Source organism: Podarcis muralis, chromosome 14 (assembly GCF_964188315.1).
Source record: "Podarcis muralis chromosome 14, rPodMur119.hap1.1, whole genome shotgun sequence".
NCBI lineage: Eukaryota > Metazoa > Chordata > Lepidosauria > Squamata > Lacertidae > Podarcis > Podarcis muralis.
Window position 1 is genome coordinate 6,938,648 of NC_135668.1, and position 23,052 is coordinate 6,961,699.

At 45.1% G+C, this 23,052-nt stretch overlaps 1 protein-coding gene across 2 annotated transcripts; it reads left to right on the forward strand.

Annotated features, from left to right (window-relative positions):
- Positions 1–4,889: 4,889 nt before the first annotated feature.
- On the forward strand, positions 4,890–22,144 carry SORD (sorbitol dehydrogenase). 2 transcript variants are annotated; one of them, XM_028706085.2, is made up of 9 exons: positions 4,890–5,186; positions 9,269–9,302; positions 10,679–10,843; positions 12,591–12,750; positions 14,354–14,472; positions 15,890–15,955; positions 17,483–17,658; positions 18,777–18,898; positions 21,840–22,144. In XM_028706085.2, the coding sequence occupies exons 1-9, from the start codon at positions 5,124–5,126 to the stop codon at positions 22,003–22,005; spliced, it is 1,071 nt and encodes a 356-aa protein (XP_028561918.2). In that variant the 5' UTR covers positions 4,890–5,123; the 3' UTR covers positions 22,006–22,144. The 2 variants fall into 2 exon arrangements, with proteins under 2 accessions (XP_028561918.2, XP_028561921.2); XM_028706088.2 differs by lacking the exon at positions 9,269–9,302.
- Positions 22,145–23,052: the final 908 nt, after the last annotated feature.

A 23,052-nucleotide genomic window follows, 5' to 3' on the forward strand; every position in this document is an offset into this window, starting at 1 on the left:
CATATAATGAAGTTGAATATTGGAAAAAGGACAAAAAAGAACAGTACTTCTTCACACAGCGCAGTCGAACTATGGAATTTGCTCCCACAAGTGGTAATGGCCACCAACTTGGATGGCTATAAGAGAAGATTAGGCAAATTCATGGTGGATAAGGCAATCAATGGTTATGTTCTACCTCCACTGCCAAATAGATGTAAAAATTGGGGTTTGGCTTTTGCTGCCCAACTCCCCATGGGACTCTGAGTCCCCTAAGTCCATGACTGGTCAGAAAAGAATGGATGGAGGCAGGATCCAGTGGAAAGCAAGGCAGATATTTACTTTTCTGTTGCAACAGAGTTCCCTCCCCTCCTTCCCAAGAGGGAGAGACCCTGAACAAGAGTGTGCAGGAACCTTTAAAGACTTTTGACATTGCCCAACCTCTTTTGCCAAGGCAGACCCCAAAATCATCATACATACATCATAGGAGGCAGTCTACAGCAGAAGTCCTGTCTGCCAGGATACCTGATAATGGTCGCTGATTGCATTGCCTCAGCAGTCTGGCCATTCTTTCGTGATGGTTGAATTCTTTAGTTCCTGAATTCAGGTCACAGGCTGTTATGTACTGAGTTGAATATGATCCAAAATGCAGCAGTCTGATTGGTCCTAGAACAATAGGATTCAGAATGCAGCAGTCTGATTGGTCCTAGAAAAATAGGATCCAGAATGCAGCAGTCTGATTGGTCCGCAGGAGCCACCCAATCCAACTCCAGGTGGAAGTGAAGCCGCAACTTGATTGACCTACAGGAGAACCCCAAAATTAGCCAATCATGTGGGGCCCATTGTGTAAATAATGTATATAAAGCAGAAATTTGGGGGGACTTCCATTCCTCGCTACTATGAGCTGAATAAATAGCATGAAATCCACACTTGACTCTGAGTATATTTCACAGGCTCACCCTATTCATACCCAAATACACCCTTAAGACAGGATTTGTAAGCGAAAAGACAATGGGAAGGCTGTCCCCATTTGCCTCCCTTACTGCAGAAGAATATCTGAGGTCACTGGGAGAGTCAACATGGCTTTAGGATGGCTCTCCTGTACTATTTCAGACACATGGTTTATATATTTAGATATGTGTGCATTTGGGGAGTCCCAAGCAGGGAGAGTGCATTTGGGTCCCGCTTGATGTTATCCCATAGGCATCTTGTTGTACCACAAAGGATGTTGGATTAGGTGGGCCTTTGGCTTGATCCAGCAGAACTGTTATATCAGCGACTGAGACTTAACTTTTTTGGGCATGCAGAGCAGGTGCTCTATGGCTCTTTGTAGAGACAGGCAATCCTGTGCCCATAAAACAAGAAGGGACTTGAGTGGTCGTGAAGTGCAACCACTAGAGAAACAGACAGATCATGAGAGATTAATATAGTGTACAAAATGGATATAGCCTATGATAGGTAATCTGCAAAATTATAGCATACGGTACAAAGGCTATAAATTGGATCATAAAATATTACTCATAACATGCACACAGTCCCCAATTGATATTCTACAGCAGGTAGTCTACAAGAGGGCCCCTCCAACAAAATGTTGCAGTGTACAGCCGGCTCCCTCGGCCAATAAAGCGAGATGAGCGCCGCAGCCCCAGAGTCGGTCACGACTGGACCTAATGGTCAGGGGTTCCTTTACCTTTACCCCTAATGTGCATGTGTTACCTGAGCCTGTGGTTGAAAAATAAAGTATCAAAGACAGGAGGTTCTAATTCATGGTGTAGAGCACTCCCAGATTAGGATTCCAGCTGCTCTATACAGGAAGTTCTAATTCTAATATTAATCCTCCCTGCTTGCTTTCAGTTTTCCCCCTCTGAACATTCCACCGCCTTAAGTTCCCAAAGATTCATTGTGCTTTTGCAAACATTGGAGTTCCCTTGAATCTGCTGTTTCCCCCACCAATGTGCATGTGTTTTAGCTTACTTTAAGTGTGAGCACCCAAATACGAGAGATCAGTTAACTGTATAGACAAGCGTGACTTGTGATTAAACGATGAAATGTGTTCTTTTCTTCAGTTAAGCCATTCCCCGTCCCCCCAAAAGGGCTCCATTCCACTGCCTGCTCCCCCTCCCCATCGGTATTTCATGACCACTGCGAATCCATCTATATCTCATATCTATTTTGTATTAAAATTATATCAGATATCTACAAAAACAAATTATATCAGGTATCCATAAAGTCTCTGTTGCACTATAACTAGGTCAGCTACACATTATAGGTCAACTGCAGATCCCAGGATTATTTGGGAGAGCGTGCTACAAATGTATTAGAGCTTATTGCATATATAAAATGTGCAGTCCTTAGTGGGCTTTGAGGGAGGGGGCCCCCTTAGGATTTCCACAGACACCCGTCCCCCACATATGTTTTGTGCTTCTGTAAAGCTTGCAGTTTCTCTCAATAGGACAATGCTATATTGGCTTCAAAAGGACAGACACTTGGATAATTGAAATCACCCTTAGTATAAATGATGATAGTACAGTATATGATAGTCTATACTTTTATAAGATTATCTGATAATAATAATAATAATAATAATTTATTATTTATACCCCGCCCATCTGGCTGGGCCTCCCCAGCCACTCTGGGCGGCTTCCATAAAAACCACAAATACAGTAAAATATCACACGTTAAAAACTTCCCTGAACAGGGCTGCCTTAAGATGCCTTCTGAATGTCAGGTAGTTGTTTATCGCTTTGACATCTGCTGGAAGGGCGTTCCACAGGGCGGGCGCCACTACCGAGAAGGCCCTCTGCCTGGTTCCCTGTAGCTTTGCTTCTCGCAATGAGGGAACCGCCAGAAGGCCCTCAGCGCTGGACCTCAGCGTCCGGGCAGAATGATGGGGGTGGAGACGCTCCTTCAGGTATACTGGACCGAGGCCGTTTAGGGCTTTAAAGGTCAGCACCAACACTTTGAATTGTGCTCGGAAACGTACTGGGAGCCAATGTAGGTCCTTCAAGACCGGTGTTATATGGTCTCGGCAGCCGCCCCCAGTCACCAGTCTAGCTGCCGCATTCTGGATTAGTTGTAGTTTCCGAGTCACCTTCAAAGGTAGCCCCACGTAGAGTGCATTGCAGTAGTCCAAGCGCTATGTTATATAGATTTTAGATATTATTTATTAAAATTGTATACCGCCCTTCATTCATTCAGTTATAGTGCAGCAGACTTTATGAAACTCTGTAAGATACCCAATATAATTTTTTTAATTGTTACCGGGAAATTGGAAGGTGGGCCGAGACCTTCTGCCCCCCCCCCCAAAGCCTTGCCTCTCCATGCTATGAGGCAAAGATCACATTACCAGATATAGCAATTTACTGATAAACCTATCAATGTAAAGGCTCAATGGGAAAACTTTAGAAATTCATAAGAAATCACATTTTGGTATCAATCTTCTCAGTTCCAATGGCATTTAGGACCCAGGAAAGTGAGGTGTAAGGGGAGAGGTGAGCGAGGCCACCATAATCTCAGAGATGTACAGTCAAGTCCAGGGGTGATATTCTGCCCCAAGTGTCAAACAAATGACCATCTCAATCACAATGCCTACCCACCCCATAGTGGGACAAAGCCCAAACAAGACAAAGGGGGATATTTGACTTGTCTCAGGGACCATGGAACTATATATGCTTTCCTTTGTACTCTGATGGAGTATATTTGAGTGACAGGGCCATGCCTGGATCTCAGGTTCTACCTGAGACCACAACTTTTTCTGTGACATATCTGTGATGTCTTGATGCTTCTGGAAATTTATTCTGAGAAACTTTGAGAAACCTTAAAAATACGGATGTAACCATTGTTCAGGACTTCTCTCTGCTTCTTCTATGTGGTAGTTTAGATCAGGACCACTGGCCACTGTTTTGATTCTACAGTGGTGCCTCGCAAGACGAAATTAATTCGTTCCGCGAGTTTTGTCGTCTTGCGATTTTTTTCGTCTTGCGAAGCACGGTGTTGGGAAAGTTTTGGGAAAGCTTCAAAAATCACCAAAGTCTTTAAAAACCTGAAAAAAGGCTACCACACCGAGTTCTATGAGTTGCTCCTCGAAGTCAAGTCGCAACTGTATTAACGGTGTTAAGAAAAAGGAAACAAACTTGCAAGACGTTTCTGTCTTGCGAAGCAAGCCCATAGGGAAAATCGTCTTGCGAAGCAGCTCAAAAAACAAAAAACCCTTTCGTCTAGCGAGTTTTTTGTCTTGCGAGGCATTCGTCTTGCGAGGTACCACTCTATCTCCTGGCTGAAGTCTCTTGCTTGTAACCCCCAACCTGAACCTAAGGGAGCAAAGGTTAGGCAATTGTGGGGTTGCTCCAAGGACTCCCTTATACAAAATCGACCCATAAGAGGAAGATACACACAGGGTTGGGAGCCTCAGATCTGCAAAAGCACACATACAAAATCCCTAAGGGTGGTGGGGTAAATCTCACCCACCAAAAAAAGAGAGGACTCAGCTTGTTCAGCAGCCAGGGAATTACTGACTGAACGCTGCAGGCGGCTGGTGAAAACAATGCAAGAAGAGGGATTGCTTGGAGCCGCACAGAGGAGTAAAGTCTTCTCCCAGCCTAAAGATTTTGCCGTTTACAAAAATTAATGCATTGTCTCTTTTTCAAGTTGTGTTTGCTCCAGATCAGTTTCTTTTGTTGTGAGTCATTAGGTGTTGCATGCAGTATTAGGTTAGGAAGAAAAGATGGGGAAAGAGGAATGGTGAGTGGGGTGGGGTGATGCTTCTATTCTTCCAAGAATGGAATATTATTTTATTCTTCTGTGTGGGGTTTTGTGTGAGGACCCCCTTTTGCGTAAGCAAACAACACGCCCAACACACAGTAGGCAACGTGCCCTAGATAAGCACCACGAGGATAGCGCATGCAGGCCTCACAGGTAGAGAGAGGGGCAAGGCGGCGTCGCGCCACAGCTCCCCGCTCCACTGAGCCGAGGCCCGGCCGCGGGGGGCGAAGTCCGAGCTCTCCCGCTCCTCGCCGGCCGCCGAGGACAAAGTTCCCCGACCAAACAGAGGGCGGCGAGAAGCGGCCGGCTGCTGAGGAGCCGAAGCGGCTGCAGCAGCGGCGACATTTGGAGGCGCGTCACCTCAGCGGACGGCGAAGCGCGCGGCGATGGCAGCTCCCGACGGCGCGAACCTGTCGGTGGTGGTGCACAAGGCCGGCGACTTGCGCCTGGTACGGCCCCGCTGGACTTTAACGTGCCGTTTTCCCTCGGGGAGAAGCGGCCTGCGACCTCGGGCGGGGCGGGGGCGCGCGGGCGTTGCATGGCGGCCTCCAATTCGGGGAGGGGGGCGGCTGGGCGCGGTTTATTTTTGCCCGGGGCTGCAGCCTCAGCCGCCTTCATGCATGCACGCTGCAAAAACGCCTTGCAAAAAGGCCGGGCCTTTGGGCTTTGCTCGGTTTTTCCTTTCGAGCCGTGCCTGCGTGTGCCGCCCGGTTGCAAACTTGCCCCCAGCTCGCCCTTGAAGCGAGAGCGGAGCAGCCGTGGCCTTATTTAAACGCCGCTTTCCCCTCAAGGGACTCTGGGTAGTGTAGTTTGCCCCTCAAGGGACTCTCAATCGCTTTGCGAGGCTGCACGAACTACAGTGCCCAGAATGCTTTGAGAAAGGACTGTGCGCGCTTACCAGGGAGTAAGCCCCATTGAGCACAGCGAGGCTGACATTCGAGTAGACAGGTGTATGCTTGCAGCATCAGGAAGCAATCCTGCCCTTGGGAGGCCCCTTGAATTCAGCAGAACGTTTTATTTCTGAGTCGGCATGAGTAGGATAGGGCTTTAAAAAAATACTCAAATGTAGGATTATTGGTCTGTTTGGATTGTCTCCATTGACGCAGCAGCTGTCCGTGTCTTCAGAAGGGGGTCTTTCCCACTCCTTCCTTGAGGTTTCACCAAGGACTACCAGTATTTCCATTCAAAACATGTGCTTGTAGCACTGAGTGACAGCTTCTCCTAGAGAATGACCCCATCTAATGCTGTGGGTCTTACTTCTGAATAAATGTGCATAGAATTGGGCATTCCATGCCACTTGCAAAAATGGAGCATTTACTCATAAGTGAGTCCTGTGCTGTTTAGTGGCATTTGATCCCAGGTACCGTATTTTTCGCTCTATAGGACGCACCGGATGATAAGGCGCACCTAGTTTTGGGGGGAGGAAGCAAGAAGAAAAAAATTCTGAACCACAGAAGCCAGAACAGCAAGAGGGATCTGGCTTCTGGGATAGCCTCTTGCTGTTCTGCCTTTGGGGACAGCCTGTGAAGCCTCCACAGGGCAGTGGGGTGAAGGCACCCCGCTGCCCTGTGGAGGCTTTGTGCAGCTAACCCCAAGCTAGAACAGCGAGACGGAGCGCTGCACATACTCCGTCTCCCTGTTTTCGCTTTGGGCTTAGCCGCGCATCCTGCATTCGCTCCATAAGACGCACACACATTTCCCCTTTTTAGAATGGGAAAGTGCATCTTATAGAGCAAAAAATACAGTAAGTGTGCCTAGGATAATATAGCTGCAAAAACTCGTTTGCATTTCAGGGCAAGGGAGTTCCTTGATGCATAACAGTTTAATGGGCACACTGCATTGACATTCTGCCTTTACCCGGCTTGTGAACACTGATCTTTTTCTCTCTTTATGGGTACATAGCATGTGCTCATTAGTTACGTAGTATGACCCAAACCTTAATAGCTCCAGTGTGTGACACATGAGGCCACCATCTTGCTGAAGCTAAGCAGGTCTGGGTCCGGTTAGTGCCTGGGAACCACATGGATGTCGCCTTGGGTTCCATGTTGGGAGCAAGGTGGTATATAAATGCATGCAGATAAATAAATCTTGTGCTGTTGATCAACTTGAGATGGAACATGAGCACCTAGCTGGATCAAAATGAAGGTCAATTTGGTCCAGAATCTTTCACCCCATAGAAGTTGACTAGATGACTCTGGGAAGCCATGAACAGGGAATGAAGACAGTTGCCACCAACCACTATTGCTCTAAGGGTATGTCCACATCCAGTGTATTCTCACGGCTCAATCTTGAAGCTACGTACATACATTAGTCACAATTCATAGCAATCCTGTAGTTTCGTGACAAAAACTTTTGGTTTATGTGGTTTTTTCTTCTTAAACCATCTACAGTCCAACTAGAAAACTTGAGCTGCATTCACTTTGTATTTAATAATGGTGTGCACATTTGAGACAAGTCATTGCACATGCGCAAATGAGCATGCATGCACATATGACAGCTTTATGAATGGGCAATCCGAAAGTGGGTGGGTTGCTGGGGCAGGGAAACAAAAAAGGTCATGCGCGTTGGGTTAATACATCCCTGACCCCTCTCTGATGTGTTCAGCACTGTGCAAATGTGGCTTGAAAGGTAGCAGGTGGGGAATGACCTTGCTGTGTTTTAAGCCACCGCTGTGAAGTATCCTAAGCTGTTGTACTGTTCTTTTCTCATTTCCCATGTGCTGCTTTCCTTGCGAGAACTTTGGCTGCTACTGTGGAATTTTAATCAACGTTAACCTCTCTGATGTCTTGAATTCTGATAAGAAAGGAAGATTTACCACTGGAGTATAGTCACAAGGCTGATAGTGAACTATTAGCATTTTCTCCGTAGTTATGGAATGTTGCTTTCCTCACAACAGATAGGTAATGATGAGTTTATGCACCATCCATTTAAAGCATATGTTGTCCCCCAAAGCATCCTGGGAACTTTAGTTTACCCCTCAGGATTCTTTGGGAGAAGCCATGTGCATAACAACTATGGTTGGATGTGACCTATTTGCAGTAAGGGCGCCATCTTGGTGCAAGCAAATGTTTCTGGTTTCTTAATGCTAGGATCACATTTTTTTAAGAGCAGGCTAAAATCAGATGATTAGCTATTTGGGTGGTAGCTCTAGCAAAAAGAACTTTTAGCTGTACAGTGGAACTTCCTCCCCCTCTCCCCTCCTCATGTGACCCCTCATTCTGTTCTAAAGGTTCATTTAACACCCCCCACCCCACCCAGAGCTGATTTACAGGGTGCGCAGGGAGATGAGCAGGCAGGTAGATTCCATCATGTAGCTAAAAGTCCTCGTGCCAGCTGAATTGTTAAGTTGGAAGCCACCAGTTGAGATTTTGTCATCTTGGACATGGATCCCTCACCCACAACCAATATTATGTTTGCTCACTGGCTAAACATTAAAGACTTACTTGCAGGCTCCACAGCATCTCTACAGCAGTTTTAGATATTTCATCACACTTTCCTTTTACTTATTACTCACTTTTCTTTAAATGGTGAAGACTGAGTTTGCAGTACTATGGAACTCTTGTTTAGTCGTGTCTGACTCTTTGTGACCCCATGGACCAGAGCATGCCAAGCACTCCTGTCTTTCACTGCCTCCCGCAGTTTGGTCAAACTCATGTTTGTAGCTTCGAGAACACTGTCCAACCATCTCGTCCTATGGAACTCACTGGGGCTTAATTCTGAATTGACATGCATAGGATTGCCCCGTGAGTGTACTTTCTCTGAAGCTTTTCAATTTGAACATTGCATTTAGAGTGTTCAAAAAGCTTGTTGCAACGAGGGCAGAAGGCAATCCTACTTGAGTCTTCATTGAAAGTGCTAAATTTTTGAACATTTCTTCTCAGAATTAAAGTGGTGCAGAATCAGAATTGACTTGGAAGGAAACATACAAACTTTCTGATCATATTTAAGAACTTTACCATTTTTTGCCTAGTGGAAAGAAGAGTTTTTATAGGTTTCGTTCTGATATATTGACGTATCTTATTTCCCTGTGTAAAAATTATTGGGAAGCAACTAGGCAAAATCTTACATCAGGCTAGGAAGATCAAGGTTGCAATCCGAATTAACCCACTAATCCTACCTTAATAGTTTTTTTTAAAAAAATCAGTTGAACTTGGTAGGATTTAATTCTGATTAGATTCAAGCTGGTGCAATGTAATAAGTTCATCCTCTTTGGATTCATTAGCACTACCCAGTCAATTCATCTAAGTTGTGTGCAAGCACAGTCCTTGTAGACTCAGCTTCACAGCAATTGGAAGAAGTTGCTCATATTTCGACCCACAAGTGGCTCAAATACCCCTGTTTGCTTTATTCCCAGTTTTCTACCTCTGAATAGTGTTCTTCCAGTATAAGCCAAGCACTGTTGGCCTTTAGGATGGTGAGAAATTTGCTATAGTAGGCGACCTGAACCAGCCTTCAATATAATCCTAGACCTAGAGGAAGCAACAGAAAGTTTTCAAGAAAGCTGAATGTTGTCTCCTTTGTTTCCTTGCAGGAAAACCGGCCAGTACCTGAACCAGGTCCCAACGGTAGGTCTGTTTAGGCTAGCTGTCATTCAGCTTGTGGGTTTTTTTTTAAACAAAACGTATTTTATACCTCTTGTCAGATGAATCATTACTATGTTGGTGCAAAATAAAGTCAGGCTCCTTGAGTATTCAGATTAAATCTTTCACCCTCCACTGAAGGCTAATTTATTGCCTTAGCAATACAGTTGGTTCAGTGAAAGGCATAATGGTAAGCATTTCAATTCTTAGCTAACTCTTCAAGGCATAAACAGTCATAATATTCAGGGGAAATGTGACCCCGCCCCCGCCCCCCACTCCAGTGCCAATTTTGTAAGTTCTTCTTTCTCTAAATTGACACATGAAAGATGGAGCTCTCAGAAGCTTGCAGTAGATATCTCTGGCTAGGAGGAGAAAGCACCTTGCGATTTCTGCAGCCAAAGAACCAGCTGTTGTATCTTTCACATGTCTCCATTTCACATATTCTGCTGCTTGTGCATTGGAATGAAGGTTCACCTGCCGCAGGGGTTAGTTAAAGTAAAGGTAAAGGGACCCCTGACCATTAGGTCCAGTCATGACCGACTCTGGGGTTGTGACGCTCATCTCGCTTTATTGGCTGAGGAAGCCGGCGTACAGCTTCCGGGTCATGTGGCGAGCATGACTAAGCCGCTTCTGGCAAACCAGAGCAGCGCACGGAAACGCCGTTTACCTTCCCACTGGAGCGGTACCTATTTATCTACTTGCACTTTGTTGTGCTTTTGAACTGCTAGGTTGGCAGGAGCAGGGACCGTCACGGGGATTCGAACCGCCGACCTTCTGATCGGCAAGTCCTAGGCTCTGTGGTTTAACCCACAGCGCCACCCACGTCCCTGCAGGGGTTAGTTAGATGCTGCCATTTCTGTACTGTCTCATGGGGGGGTGTGTGGAATGAGTGGCCTGAGTTATATACAGTGGTGCCTCGCAAGACGAAAAGAATCCGTTCCGCGAGTCTCTTCGTCTTGCGGTTTTTTCGTCTTGCGAAGCAAGCCCATTAGCGGATTACCACTCGTAACAGATACAAAATAGCAAGCAGGTAGATTGATGGGCATACATGAATCAGCAGGTAATGTGAGATGGAAAACAGGCTAGGCAACGGCTGCCAAACTCAACTGGCTATGACTCAAACCTGCCTGCACTAGATATTACATCTTTGAAACATTCTAGGAACCTTCTGGCAAGAAACCAGAAAAGAAATGTCAATATTCCAGGCATTTCCACTTAGAAAATAACTAGAAACACAAATATTGAAAAGCCAAGTGATTTCCAAGCCGTCCACTGTTTTCTTGATAGTGGTGTATTTGCATTGCGGATAAGAGATTTTCCCTGAGGAGATTTCACTCTCTGATTTGTCTCTTCTCCCCCAGAGGTGCTTTTGAAGATGCATTCTGTAGGGATTTGCGGCTCTGACGTCCATTATTGGACACATGGACGAATTGGGGATTTTGTTGTGAAGAACCCCATAGTGCTGGGCCACGAGGCTTCAGGAACAGTTGTCGAAGTGGGGTCCGCAGTGACCAAATTAAAGAAAGGTGAGCATGGGCCTTCATTTATTCATTCATTTTTATTTTATTTAAACATGTATACCCCACTTCCTCCACAAAGCACCTTATAATCTCATGTAAAAAGCAACTCCACCAGACCGTGTTGTACAAGAATACAAAGTACAGTACAGTACAGCCAAACAATAAGAAAGCATAAAAGGTGGAGAACAGAATATAAAACATATTCCATAAAATAAAAAACAATATTAAGACATAAAAAGCAACAAGCAGTTAAAACTTCAGAAATAAAACTGGTGAATTTAGGGAGACTAGAGAGATAGGGGAAAAAATGGAACGTTGAAAGCACGACTATGTTGGGCCTTCACTTCTAATGGAAAAGAATTCCACAGAAATGGTGCCACAGCGCTACAAGCACATGACCAAATCCCAGCATGCAAAGTGGTGCTTGTGGCACCATAAACAGACTTTCATCCACAGATCAAAGTGACCATGGTGATTACATACCTCCTTTTGATGGCTGGTGAGATCTCTAGGATATATTAATGTCTTTTGTGGGGTGTATGTGGCGTTAGGGAAGAGGTAGGACCTCTGGTGGGGGGACATGTCATACTTCTGGGGTCGTTTGTCCACCTTTGGTCCCCATCCTGCACTCAGCTCTCACCTGTGGCTCCTGGAAGCAGTCAGCATGCAACAGCGGCCACACCCAGGAAACGGCTTTGATTGGCCAATTGAACCATGTGAGGGTAGTTGATGGGTCTCAGACCTTCAGTGAGTTAGGGACTTTCCCTGCATGTGAAAACAGGCTCTGTCAGATTGAGCAGACGAGGCCAATAGTGGGTCCAACGGTCAAGAAGGCGGTTTCTGCACATGTTGTAGAGGGAAGTAAGGGGCAGGTGAGGCTTGTCAACCTGGGAAGGTAGCCCATTTAGGAGAAGGAAAATTCTGATCCTAAACTTTTGTGTTTGGATGAAATGTCAGAAATCCTCAAAGGAAACTCTTTCTCAGACATCCACCTGCTGAGTTTGGAAGTGATGGAAACCTGATTTGAATGTTTTAGTATTACAGTGGAGATAATATAGCCCTCCAGATGTTGCTGAACTGCAACTCTCATCTTCCTTGACCATTGGCCACGTTCACCAATGCGAGTTGGAGTCCAACAACATTTGGAGGGTGATTGGTTCCCCATCTCTGTGCTCACTTAAAATCTCACTGACTTGTACCATGTACTCACTAGGTGACCTTAGGCATTCAGTTATTATCTAAGCCACATCACCTGAAATATAAAGGTACAGTGGTACTTCTGGTTTTGAACACTTCTGGTTACGAATGCTTCAGGTTATGAGCTCTGCTAACCCAGAAGTAGCTGCTCCTGGTTGTGAACTTTGCCCCAGGATGTGAACGGAAATCATGCGTCAGAGGTGCGCTCACAGTGGGAGGCCCCATTAGTGAAAGCGCACCTCAGGATAAGAACAGTTTCAGCTTAAGAACGGACCTCTGGAATGAATTAAGTTCATAACCAGAGGTACCACTGTAATGGTCCTGGCACAACTTTTGGGGCTGTTGGAAGTTTTACTGAGATAATATGTGTGAAAATGGCTTGGAGTTCACCTACAGATGCTAGGATGTTAAGCTGCATTGTCTGAAAATGTGATTTCCTAGTATGTTTTGATATATTTTGTGCTAGGCAGTCTGATCTCTGATCCCAAGATGCAGATCACCTCTACATGACAATTAGTCCAGTCTCTTATCTTGTTTCATCCTTGATGTGTCCCAGGTGACCGAGTGGCTATTGAGCCTGGAGTTCCCCGAGAAACAGATGAATTCTGCAAAATTGGCCGATACAACCTGTCTCCAAGCATCTTCTTCTGTGCAACTCCTCCTGATGATGGGAACCTGTGCCGCTATTACAAGCATGATGCAAACTTTTGCTACAAGTTAGTTGCAAATACCTGTAATAGGAACACATGCTAGCCAAAGGGATTTTCTCCACTGAGTGTGGTTTTGCGCAAATTGTTATTGTTGATCTTTAAGTCCAGAAGTCTGCTGGTCCGGAAGTCTTGATCTTGCATATCTAGACTATACAATACCATGACTGGGGTGACAAATAAAATGGGAAACAGTATCTTAATGAACAAGTGAATAGGGAAAATTGAGTGTGATTTTTGCTGGTGGTTTCTTGTTTTCAGTTCTAATTCAGGTGATATTTAAGAATTCCTGTCAGCTTTTATGGCCCCTCTCATTGATATCTGACAGACCATTCTTTTAAATGTTGCACAGTAGACTTGAAGCAACTCAACAAGACCATTGTACGCCATTACTAATTATGATGGGCACTGTGTGTTTTGGGATTATGCAGAGAATCCCATTTATATAAATGCTGAAAATACAGTGTTCTCACGAATAGACTTTTTGGGGGGGGGGCGGCTTTCTGTTCCCCTTTCTTTGCCAAGGGTCTTCAGTCATAGATACACATTTTTGTATTAGTTCAGTTATGTCTTCTAAATATTTATCATGAGTTCTAGAGGAAAGGAATCCCAAAATATGGTACTATGCTAATCTTACTCAGACCCCATCTGTACTATACATTAAAAGCGGTATTGTGCTACTTTAAACAGTCATGGCTCCCCCCAAAGAAGTTTCTTAAGGGTGCTGAAAACCATTAGGAGACCCCTGTGCCCGTCTCAGAGCGGCAGTTCCCAGAGCCTCGCTGGTAATGAATGGGAGGATAATGGGTCTTTGCCCAATGGCTTTTCACATCCTTCCTCAGAAAAACAGAGCTTTAGCCAGTGTTGAAGGGACCAAAAAACCCCCAACAACTCTGCCCTCCTTAGATGAGTAGATTAACTTGTGAATTTCAAGGCCCACTGGTCAACCTGGGAGGTCACAAGCAATGCGTTTGTCTGAAAATGTGATTTCCTAGTAAGGAATTCTGCTCTTTCTTTAGACACTTAACAGCTGTGCTTCAGCAGTTCTAAGGTTAATAGGCCAAATCCAAGTTAGCGTCGGATGACATTTCAAAGCAGAGGTGGGAACTTTGACCGGGTCTAAATGGACTTGGGAGGATATTTGTTATTCTGGAATCTGCCTCTCTACTGGTGTTTCTGATTCAGTAGATCAGTGGTTCCCAGTTAGCCAAGTACTGCTGACTGCCTGTTTTCGAAAAGCCAAGCTGTGTGCCAGTATGAAAGGTCCCTTCTGGGAGTGACCCACCTGCTCACTTTTCCCAGGTGGCCCCAAGGCCACTTAAGGAGGGGCTGCAGCCATGGCAGGAGAGATAGCAGCCCCCATCTACCAAAGGTGACTGAGCTGGGTAGCCCTTCCCCCAGATCCAGGGGCCACAATCCTGACACCAGGCTCCTGCCCTTCCCTGCCATGGGATGCTTAAGACACTTTACAGGTCTGTGCCGCCGACCCCCTGGGTGGGTTATGCAGACCCACGGACCATCAGTTGCGAACCACTGCGGTAGATCATAACTTTCTTCCATTACCATTCTGATTTTTGTGTGTGACATGTTTCTCTGCCTTGTCTTGCTGCAGACTTCCAGACAATGTGACCTATGAGGAAGGTGCCCTCATTGAACCTCTTTCTGTGGGAATCCACGCCTGCCGAAGAGCCGGAGTGACTCTGGGAAGCAAGGTCTTAATTTGTGGTGCTGGTAAGGAATACCCTGTTTTGCTGTTCTTTGTTTATCCAAGCTAAGTAGCCATCTCCGAGTCCAGTGGGCAGTGCATGAGGCTCACATGGGGATATGTTGCAAATCAGGAAACAGCTTTTTCATAACAAGTCATGAAGACTCAACTATTGCAATGTGCTTTATGTTAAACCACAAAGCCTAGGACTTGCCGATCAGAAGGCTGGTGGTTCGAATCCCCGCGACGGGGTGAGCTCCCATTGCTCGGTCCCTGCTCCTGCCAACCTAGCAGATTGAAAGCAACCCCAGAGTTGTTTGCGACTGGACTTAACTGTCAGGGGTCCCTTTACCTTTATAATAATCACCAGCTGGATTCTCTGGACCAGCCCAAGGGTAAAGGTAAAGGGACCCCCGACCATTAGGTCCAGTCATGACCGACTCTGGGGTTGCAGTGTTCATCTCACTTTACTGGCTGAGGGAGCCGGCATACAGCTTCCGGGTCATGTGGCCAGCATGACTAAGCCGCTTCTGGCGAACCAGAGCAGCGCACGGAAACACCGTTTACCTTCCCGCCGGACCTATTTATCTACTTGCACTTTGACGTGCTTTCGAACTGCTAGGTGGGCAGGAGCAGGGACCGAACAACAGGAGCTCACCCCGTCGCGGGGATTCGAACTGCTGACCTTCTGATCGGCATGTCCTAAGCTCTGTGGTTTAACCCACAGCACCACTCGCGTCCCATTCTTAACATAAGATAGTATTAAAAGCAGTAAAACCAAATACCATCCTCAAAGATCCCTTCCCACAATCAAAAAAATAATGTAACCATATCCAGCAGTTTGAACAATTCCAGCAGCACAAGGTAAACAAAGAACTAAACCAGCGACAGCCTAAGTGAAGGAATTTTAAAAGAGCCAGGTCTTCACCAACTACCTGAAGCAATATAGAGATGAGGCCTCATAGATTCACATGGCAAGGCATTCCACAACAGAAAAGGCCCTACCCTTGGGTTGTGCTTTAAAATTATATTCCATTTTTCTTGTTTTGCTAATGGCTGCGCCCATGATTTCCTTGCTTGCTAACCCCAGCTACCGCAACCCCCTTGCCCAAGCCACCCACGTTTGCTCCTCACCAAAGCCACCTCTCCCCATACTCCACACCAAAATCACCCCATGGACCTCAGCAAACCTCCATTTGCTGGCCAGGGCTACCCGCCCACCTGAGTCCCTTCTCTTCATCCCCCAGTGCTGTTGCAATGGCCCAGTTTGTTGTCATGTTGCAGTTTGCAGCGCCTCCTGTTGGCAGTCACACAAACGGCAGCGTGACAACATCCTTAGGAAAATATGTATTAGGAAAGATCTTCATCTTGTAAACCAACCTGGAAACAAATGTCAAAGGGTAATAGAACACTTCCTTATTTTTTCTTTTGCTCATCTTCCAGGACCCATTGGACTTGTGACTTTGCTTATTGCTAAGGCAATGGGGGCTGCACAAGTGGTGATAACAGGTAAGTTAGATTTTCCAACTCTTTGACACCTTGTGCCGTAATGACACTCACTTTGGTCCCCTGGGTTTACATGGCGTTAAGTACTAAGGTTGTCAAGGCAAGTGCCAGGAAAAGATGAAGTGTAATGTGATTAACTGCCCCTTGACAGTTAGGCCCAGTTCTCAGAGACTGTGGAAAAAGCAAAAGTGTTTGATTAAAACTTTGGTGTTATCTCAATATTTTCTACTCGTGCATATCACCAGAGTCAGGCAAGCCGGTGGCCAGTCTCATCTACACATGAAGAGTCAAACTCCCAGAATAATAATTTACAAACTATGACCAGTTAGCATTTTTCAGGATTCCTGCAGATTATTCTTGCAGAATTCCTTGGTGTTCTTGCTTTCACGAGGAGAGAGCAGGGAGCTCAGAAATACGATACGATATCTTTATTGTCATTGTCCCATGCAGAACAATGAAATGGAAGTTCACTGATTTGAAGTCTTGGTTGAAGCCTCAACTACAAGAAGTCTTGTGGTTCTTTAAAAAAGGTCGACCATTGGTGGAAAAGGGGTTCTGGATTAGGTGGGCCTATTCCCTGACTGAGGAGGGTTTGTTCTTATCATCTTTGTCAGATGCATTGATGCATTATCCAAAGCTGGCAAATATATTAACCAATGTGGGGTGGGGGCGTGGGGGTGGAAATGCAGCTAGGGTCAAAATACCTTGTAAAGCAAAAGGTGAGGTGATGTTTCAGTACAAAGCTCAAATATACACAAGATAAGAACAATTTATCAGCAGATTTGATTTTGTACTGTGGGTTTTGTTAATAATTGCTCAACCCAAAGGATAAGGAACAGGGGGAATAAGAAGCCGCAGCCACATTTCACATTTGCATACGTCCAAGTTACATATGCAGTCCTCTCTCTCGCTTCACCCACTTCAAAGATTCACCCAGCTTCAAAAACCAAAGTCTTATTTCAGCAACCCAGAATACAGAGCTACAACTCCCAGCACCCTTAACAAATTATAGTTCCCATTTCCTTTGGGGGAAGGCATGTGCTTTAAAGGAACGCGGGTGGCGCTGTGGGTTAAACCACTGTGCTGCTTGGGCTTGCCGATCAAAAGGTCAGCGGTTCGAATCCGTGCCACGGGGTGAGCTCCCATTGTTCGGTCCCTGCTCCTGCCAACCTAGCAGTTCAAAAGCACGCCAAAGTGCAAGTAGATAAATAGGTACCCATCCAGCGGGAAGGTAAACGCTGTTTCCGTGCGCTGCTCTGGTTTTGCCAGAAGCAGCTTAGTCATGCTGGTCACATGACCCGGAAAAAGTGTCTGCGGAAGCGGACAAATGCCAGTTCCCTCGGCCTGTAAAGCGAGATGAGTTCTGCATCCCCACAGTCAGCCATGACTGGACTTAATGGTCAGGGGTCCCTTTACCTTTACCTATGTGCTTTAAATGTATGGGGTGTGCTCATCCACAGTTACCTGCATGCTGCTCTGATGCCGTCCGTGCCATTGTTTTTGTTATTTGTCTTTCCAACCCCCCTGTAGATTTATCAGCTCCCCGCCTTGGAAAGGCTAAGGAAATTGGGGCTGATTTCGCAGTCCAGATAAAGAGTGAGAGCCCAGAGGAGGTGGCCCACCTCGTGGAACAAGCGCTTGGTTGCATGCCTGACATCACGGTGGAATGCACCGGAGCCCAGGCCGCTATCCAGACGGGAATATATGTGAGTCTCTCTTAGCTCACCCGCATTAATTTTTCCTTGCAATGTGGAGATTATTGCTGTTGGAGGAAATGAGAGAAAACACACATGGAAATTATCTTTTTTATGCTGAGAGATCTTTATAACAGCATCTGACAAATGTATTGTCTGTGATGAAGCTGCCTGTTGTGATAGGAATTTCGAGGTCTTAGATATATGGTAACGTTCATAACCGCACATACATAGATCAGCACAGGAAGACCGACCTGAAGCCATTTTGATTCCTAAACTGAGCAAATGTTTTCTCTGCGAGGTCAAAGTTGGAAAGACTCCCCATTGTCTTTTCCTTCACAAATCCTGTCTTAAGGGTATGTCTGTGTTTGAATAGGGTGTAAGCCTGTGACCTGGCCCAGGAACTAAGTATTTATCATTACAAAAGGCTGGCCGGGCTCCCCAGGCAATCCAATCAAGTAACCTGCCAGACAGGAGATAAACAAGGACAGGAGAAAAACAACATTCAAATTTCTGTTTAGACCACCTTTTCTGTGATGTAGGTATGATGTATCTGAGGGGTGGTCTTAGGTTACACCCCTTCTGTGATGTATGTATGATGTTTCTGGGGATGGTCTTGATCTACAGGGTAGCAATTTCAAAAGTCTTTATAAGGCCTCGCGGGCCATTTTTCTGGGTTCCTCCTCCTCTCCTGCGGGTGAGGGGAGCACCCTGTTGCAACAGATCAATAAAGATCAAGCTTACTTCTCAATATTCTCTGGTTGGAATCTGTTATTCTCTCCTACCAATAGGGAACCTATGTAAGGACTCTATATGGGCTCTTGGGTACCCCATAAGGAAATAGGGCAATTTTTTGTTTACAGCACTGTCATTTAAGAACTTCAAAAAGGGCCCTTCTCCAGGGGACCCCAACCTCCTGAGGTTAGGTGAGATTTTTGCATGCATCGTCTGCTGCTGTTTCTCTTACAAGCTAGTTTGCATCGACGAAGCTGCCCTAAGATCCTCACCTCGGACTTTGTCCCAGTTTGCAAGGCTAGAAAGAGTTCTCCCCAAGTCGGCGGAAAGAGTCCTCTCATGTCATCCTTGATTGGAGATGCGCATTTATTTTGGGTCTCTCCTTTTGTCTTTAGGCAACACGTTCTGGAGGGACTCTGGTTTTGGTGGGGCTAGGACCTGAGATGGTCACGTTGCCCATTGTGAATGCTGCTGTGCGGGAGGTGGACATCCGAGGGGTATTTCGATACTGCAATACGTGAGTATTTTCTAGAGATACAGATGGTGGTTTTCAGTGGCGTAGCGTGGGTTGTCAGCACCCGGGGCAAGGCAAGTAATTTGCGCCCCCTAACCCGTGGATTTTAGCACTGATTTTAGCACTGTGAGTGCGAGCGCGCCCCCCCCCCCCCATGTTGTGGCTGGTGCAGCCGGCCCCCCCTGCACCCCCCACGCTACGCCACTGGTGGTTTTTTTAACTGATGCAAGGAGGAAAAATGGAATGCCTCATTTTTTTCCCTCCCCCCCCCCCAATTTTATTTATTTATTTTGGTTAAGTGGTACAGTAAAACAAAAACAAAAAAGAAAGAAAAAAAGACTGAAAACGATCCAAAAACACTGAAAGCAAATATTACATACTTATTATATAATACTCCACCCACCCACCCAAAGCTTCCCTCCGCCACAATTCGACTTCTTTAAATCTCTATTTCCACCTTTATCTTTGCATTCTCCAAATGTATCATTCTTTGTATTTCTTTTATCTCTTCTCTTTTCCAAATCATAGATATACTTGACATTTTTATTCTAGGCATATTAGCATATCCTTCTTAGAACAATATATTTATAATCTTCGAAACATTTCCATTGCTTTTTTAATTTGCCTCGTTTTTAAAAGCTAGATTTTGACACAGAGCCTCACATAAGGATGAATATGTAGCACATAAACTGCTTTGCAGAATATTAAAGCAGTGTCAGTGCAAGTCCAAATAGGGCGAGCCAGTGAAATCTGTATAAGAGATTTAGAGCCACCCTTATCCCTCCAGTGAGCAACAGAGGGCCAAGGCGTTGGACATTTGTAAAAGAGTCTCCTGGTTGTTGTTGTTATTTAAACAGCCCCTGGGGAAAGTGCTTGAATTTTGATCAGGAGTGCATGCAAGGGAAGGAGAGTTTTAACCATTTCCCTTTGTGCTGTTTCCCCATTTGTAAGTTATTTAACAGCCACACATGAGATAGGCTTGCATATCTCCAGTTTCTCACTAAGCATTTGGCCCAGAGTGCCGGGAGAGAAGAAAATGAGGATCTTATCCACAGCACAGAGTTAAAACTGGGTGCAACTTTATAGTTTGCAGATGGGCTTGGAGTCTGTGGCCTCCCAGAACTTGTTCAACTACAGCTTCCATCATCCTTCCCCATTGGCCCTGCTGGCGGGGAATGACAGAGTCCAGCAGGATCTAGGGGTTCATGGCTTCCCCACCCCTGGTTTATAGCTGTCACAAATCTGTGAGGAGCGTGCATTCTATTGGAATGTCTTTATATTTGGAAAACTGTAATTTAAAAAAAAATGATCTAGAGAAGCTTAGAGAAGAAGAAATTGCTACGTGTTTTATTTTCATTATTTGAAACTTATTTCTTTAAGGGCATTCCTACACATTAGGTTTTTGTTTGGAGGGGGGGTTTAGTCATGGAAGCAGTTAGGGTACAATCTGTAAGTGTGGTTTTCCAGTTCCTTTTGTGGTGGGTCCTCATAGTTATTAAACATGCACTTTTGAAGAGCAGGAAAGTCTGGTGAAAGTTTTTTTCATAGCGCTCAGAACTGAGGTGCAAAGTTTGTGTCAATAGCTAGCTCACCATGTTTTCATTGTCATTTCCTCTTAATTTATAGTTCATTCTTCTATCTATTCTTACATGCAACATCGCTTGCTACCATACATATATAAAACATTTTGTGGTTGGGGTTTTTGCAGACAAATAATGGATGGGGCAATGCAGCATTTGTAACTAATGCTGTATTGGGGAACCATAGTCACGCTAGAGTATGGGGAGGCAAACTAAGGCCCGGGGGTAGGATTTGGCCCAATCACCTTCTAAATCCGGCCCATGGACGGTCCAGGAATCAGCGTGTTTTTACATGAGTAGAATGTGTGCTGTTATTTAAAATACATCTCTGGGTTATTTGTGGGGCATAGGAATTCGTTCATTCCCCCCAAAAAACATAGTCCGGTCCCCCACAAGGTCTAAGGGATTAGTGGACCGTTCCCCTCCTGAAAAAGTTTGCTGACCCCTGCAGCGCATAACCTTAAAACAAATATGAATGAAAACTCAGGAGACAAATAGTGAAAGTAATAGATGCAGTTTTATAAAAATTGGCATTCCAGAGCCACAGGAGTCTGTTCAGTTTATAACTGTGAACAACAGAGAGGAGTTAGTTCATCAAATAAATCTCATAACTAAAGAAATATGCCTCCTGTAGCTCTTCTATCATGGTGGTGTGAGCAGGAAGCAAATGAGAAGATAAGTTTGAATAGGAACCAAACATAATTCATTGTACAATGCTAATACAAATGTGGCGTGAAGCTCAATGTGAAAAAATATGGTAACACCTATAAAGGCATTCAATCTAGTGCCTGAGCTTACAAAGTTAAAAAGGAGGAAGAGAAAATAGTGACCAACTAGTGACTTTAAAAATGATGTGAACTGTTATTAGAGAATGCCTTTGCTTCTTACAATTAATCACTTGACCCTCTGACATTAAGATGTCTCCATGGAAATCAAACTATGTTCCTACTTTACATTTTGGAAAGTTGTCCGTTGGCTGTGCATTTCGATGCCTCTTTAGATGTAGTCACCAAATTCTGCATGATGGTTCCCGAGATCAAGGAGGAGGTTTTCATCTCTGATTGGATACAACTGAACACCATTCTGAATCAAGATGGCTGGCTCAGCCTTTGAATACTGCATTGTCTTTTTTGGTTTCTTAGAATTCCTGAGCAGAACTTTCTTATAGAAGTTTTTGTAAAATGAATAAAATTAAAACAAGTAAACCATCGAGGTAGCAGGAAATTCAATGGCATGATATGTTTAGCTGGTCCTGGTGCTTGACTCTCCCAGCTGCTGCTGTCCTTCTGTCTCTCCGTTTGTTTCGCAAGAGGCTACTTGAAACTTGGTGCTTTTGCAAATACCTTCCTTCTCTTTTCTGGCAGGTGGCCAATGGCAATTGCTATGCTTGCATCAAAAAAAGTGAACGTCCAACCACTGGTGACACATCGCTTTCCTTTGGAAAAAGCTGTGGAGGCTTTTGAGACCACCAAGAAGGGGCTTGGGATAAAAATTATGCTGAAGTGCGATCCCAGCGATCAGAATCCTTGAAGAAAAAAACCAGAATGCAACACACTGCTCTACTGTCCTGCCAATGAGGGTAGTTTGCTTCTAAAGGACACTCAGAGCCTTAAAACTACATCACCTAGGAAACATATTTCAGTGAAATTATAAACCTTATTCTCTCTTACCTAGAAGAGTTAGTGCAATTTGATGAAATGCTGAAATCAGTAGGAGGAATTTGATTATAGGTGTTAGAGCTGAAACACACAGAACAGGCATGGAGTGCAGCTTTTGCTGGGCAGTTCTGTTTTGTACTGCCTGTGTGAGTTCCCCAGATAACAAACACCATGGATAAACAAAACTGTTATATCAAGGAGGAAGGTTCTAGCCTAACCACCTAGCTTTGTATGTCTGGGGAGCTGTTTCATATGGCAGAACACTCAACTATGCATTACCCACCTGTCGTCTGAAATAGTTCAGCCCAATTAGAGCTGTACCACGTCACTGCTCTGATTATATGTTTCTGCTATTGGGTAACACTATGGACTTGTTCCTCTCATAATCTCCCCCCTTCTCACCCACAACTAATGCAGATTTCACAGCCACTTATATCCATTTCCTAAGCAGTCAGAACTTCTTTTTGATAAACATATGTAGATCCTAAGAACCTAAGAAGAGCCCTAGTCCAGAATCTTATTTTCCACAATGACCAGTCAGATGCCTTTAGGAAGCCCAGTAGGAAGTTGGTCACTGAGGACAGTAGACAGGGAACTCCTGCTATTGTTCCCCAGAGACTGGAATTTGGAGCCATGCTGCCTCAGACCCTGTGTACCATTCATCAACACACACACCAGTTGCTTCCTTGCATATTTCTCTGTAAGAAATGCCTGTGATGAGTGAAGGAGATAGAGTTGGGGGCATTTGGAAGTTTGACTAGCAAAGTTACATTCCATTCCACAGATATTTCATTTCTGGACGAAGGCTACCCCCGAATGTGACGATTTCAGTAACAGAGGAAGTACTTCTCCATTATGCAATTGTATGTGCCCTATGCTTGAAAACTTCTGTAATTCCAACCTAGATGGATATCTCTTG

Coding starts and splice junctions, on each gene's coding strand:
- SORD (XM_028706085.2), top strand. CDS start 5,124: ATGGCAGCTCCCGACGGCGCGAACCTGTCGGTGGTGGTGCACAAGGCC. Junction 9,303..10,678: donor ACCTGAACCAGGTCCCAACG/GTAGGTCTGTTT, acceptor CTTCTCCCCCAG/AGGTGCTTTTGAAGATGCAT. Junction 17,659..18,776: donor CTATCCAGACGGGAATATAT/GTGAGTCTCTCT, acceptor TTTTGTCTTTAG/GCAACACGTTCTGGAGGGAC.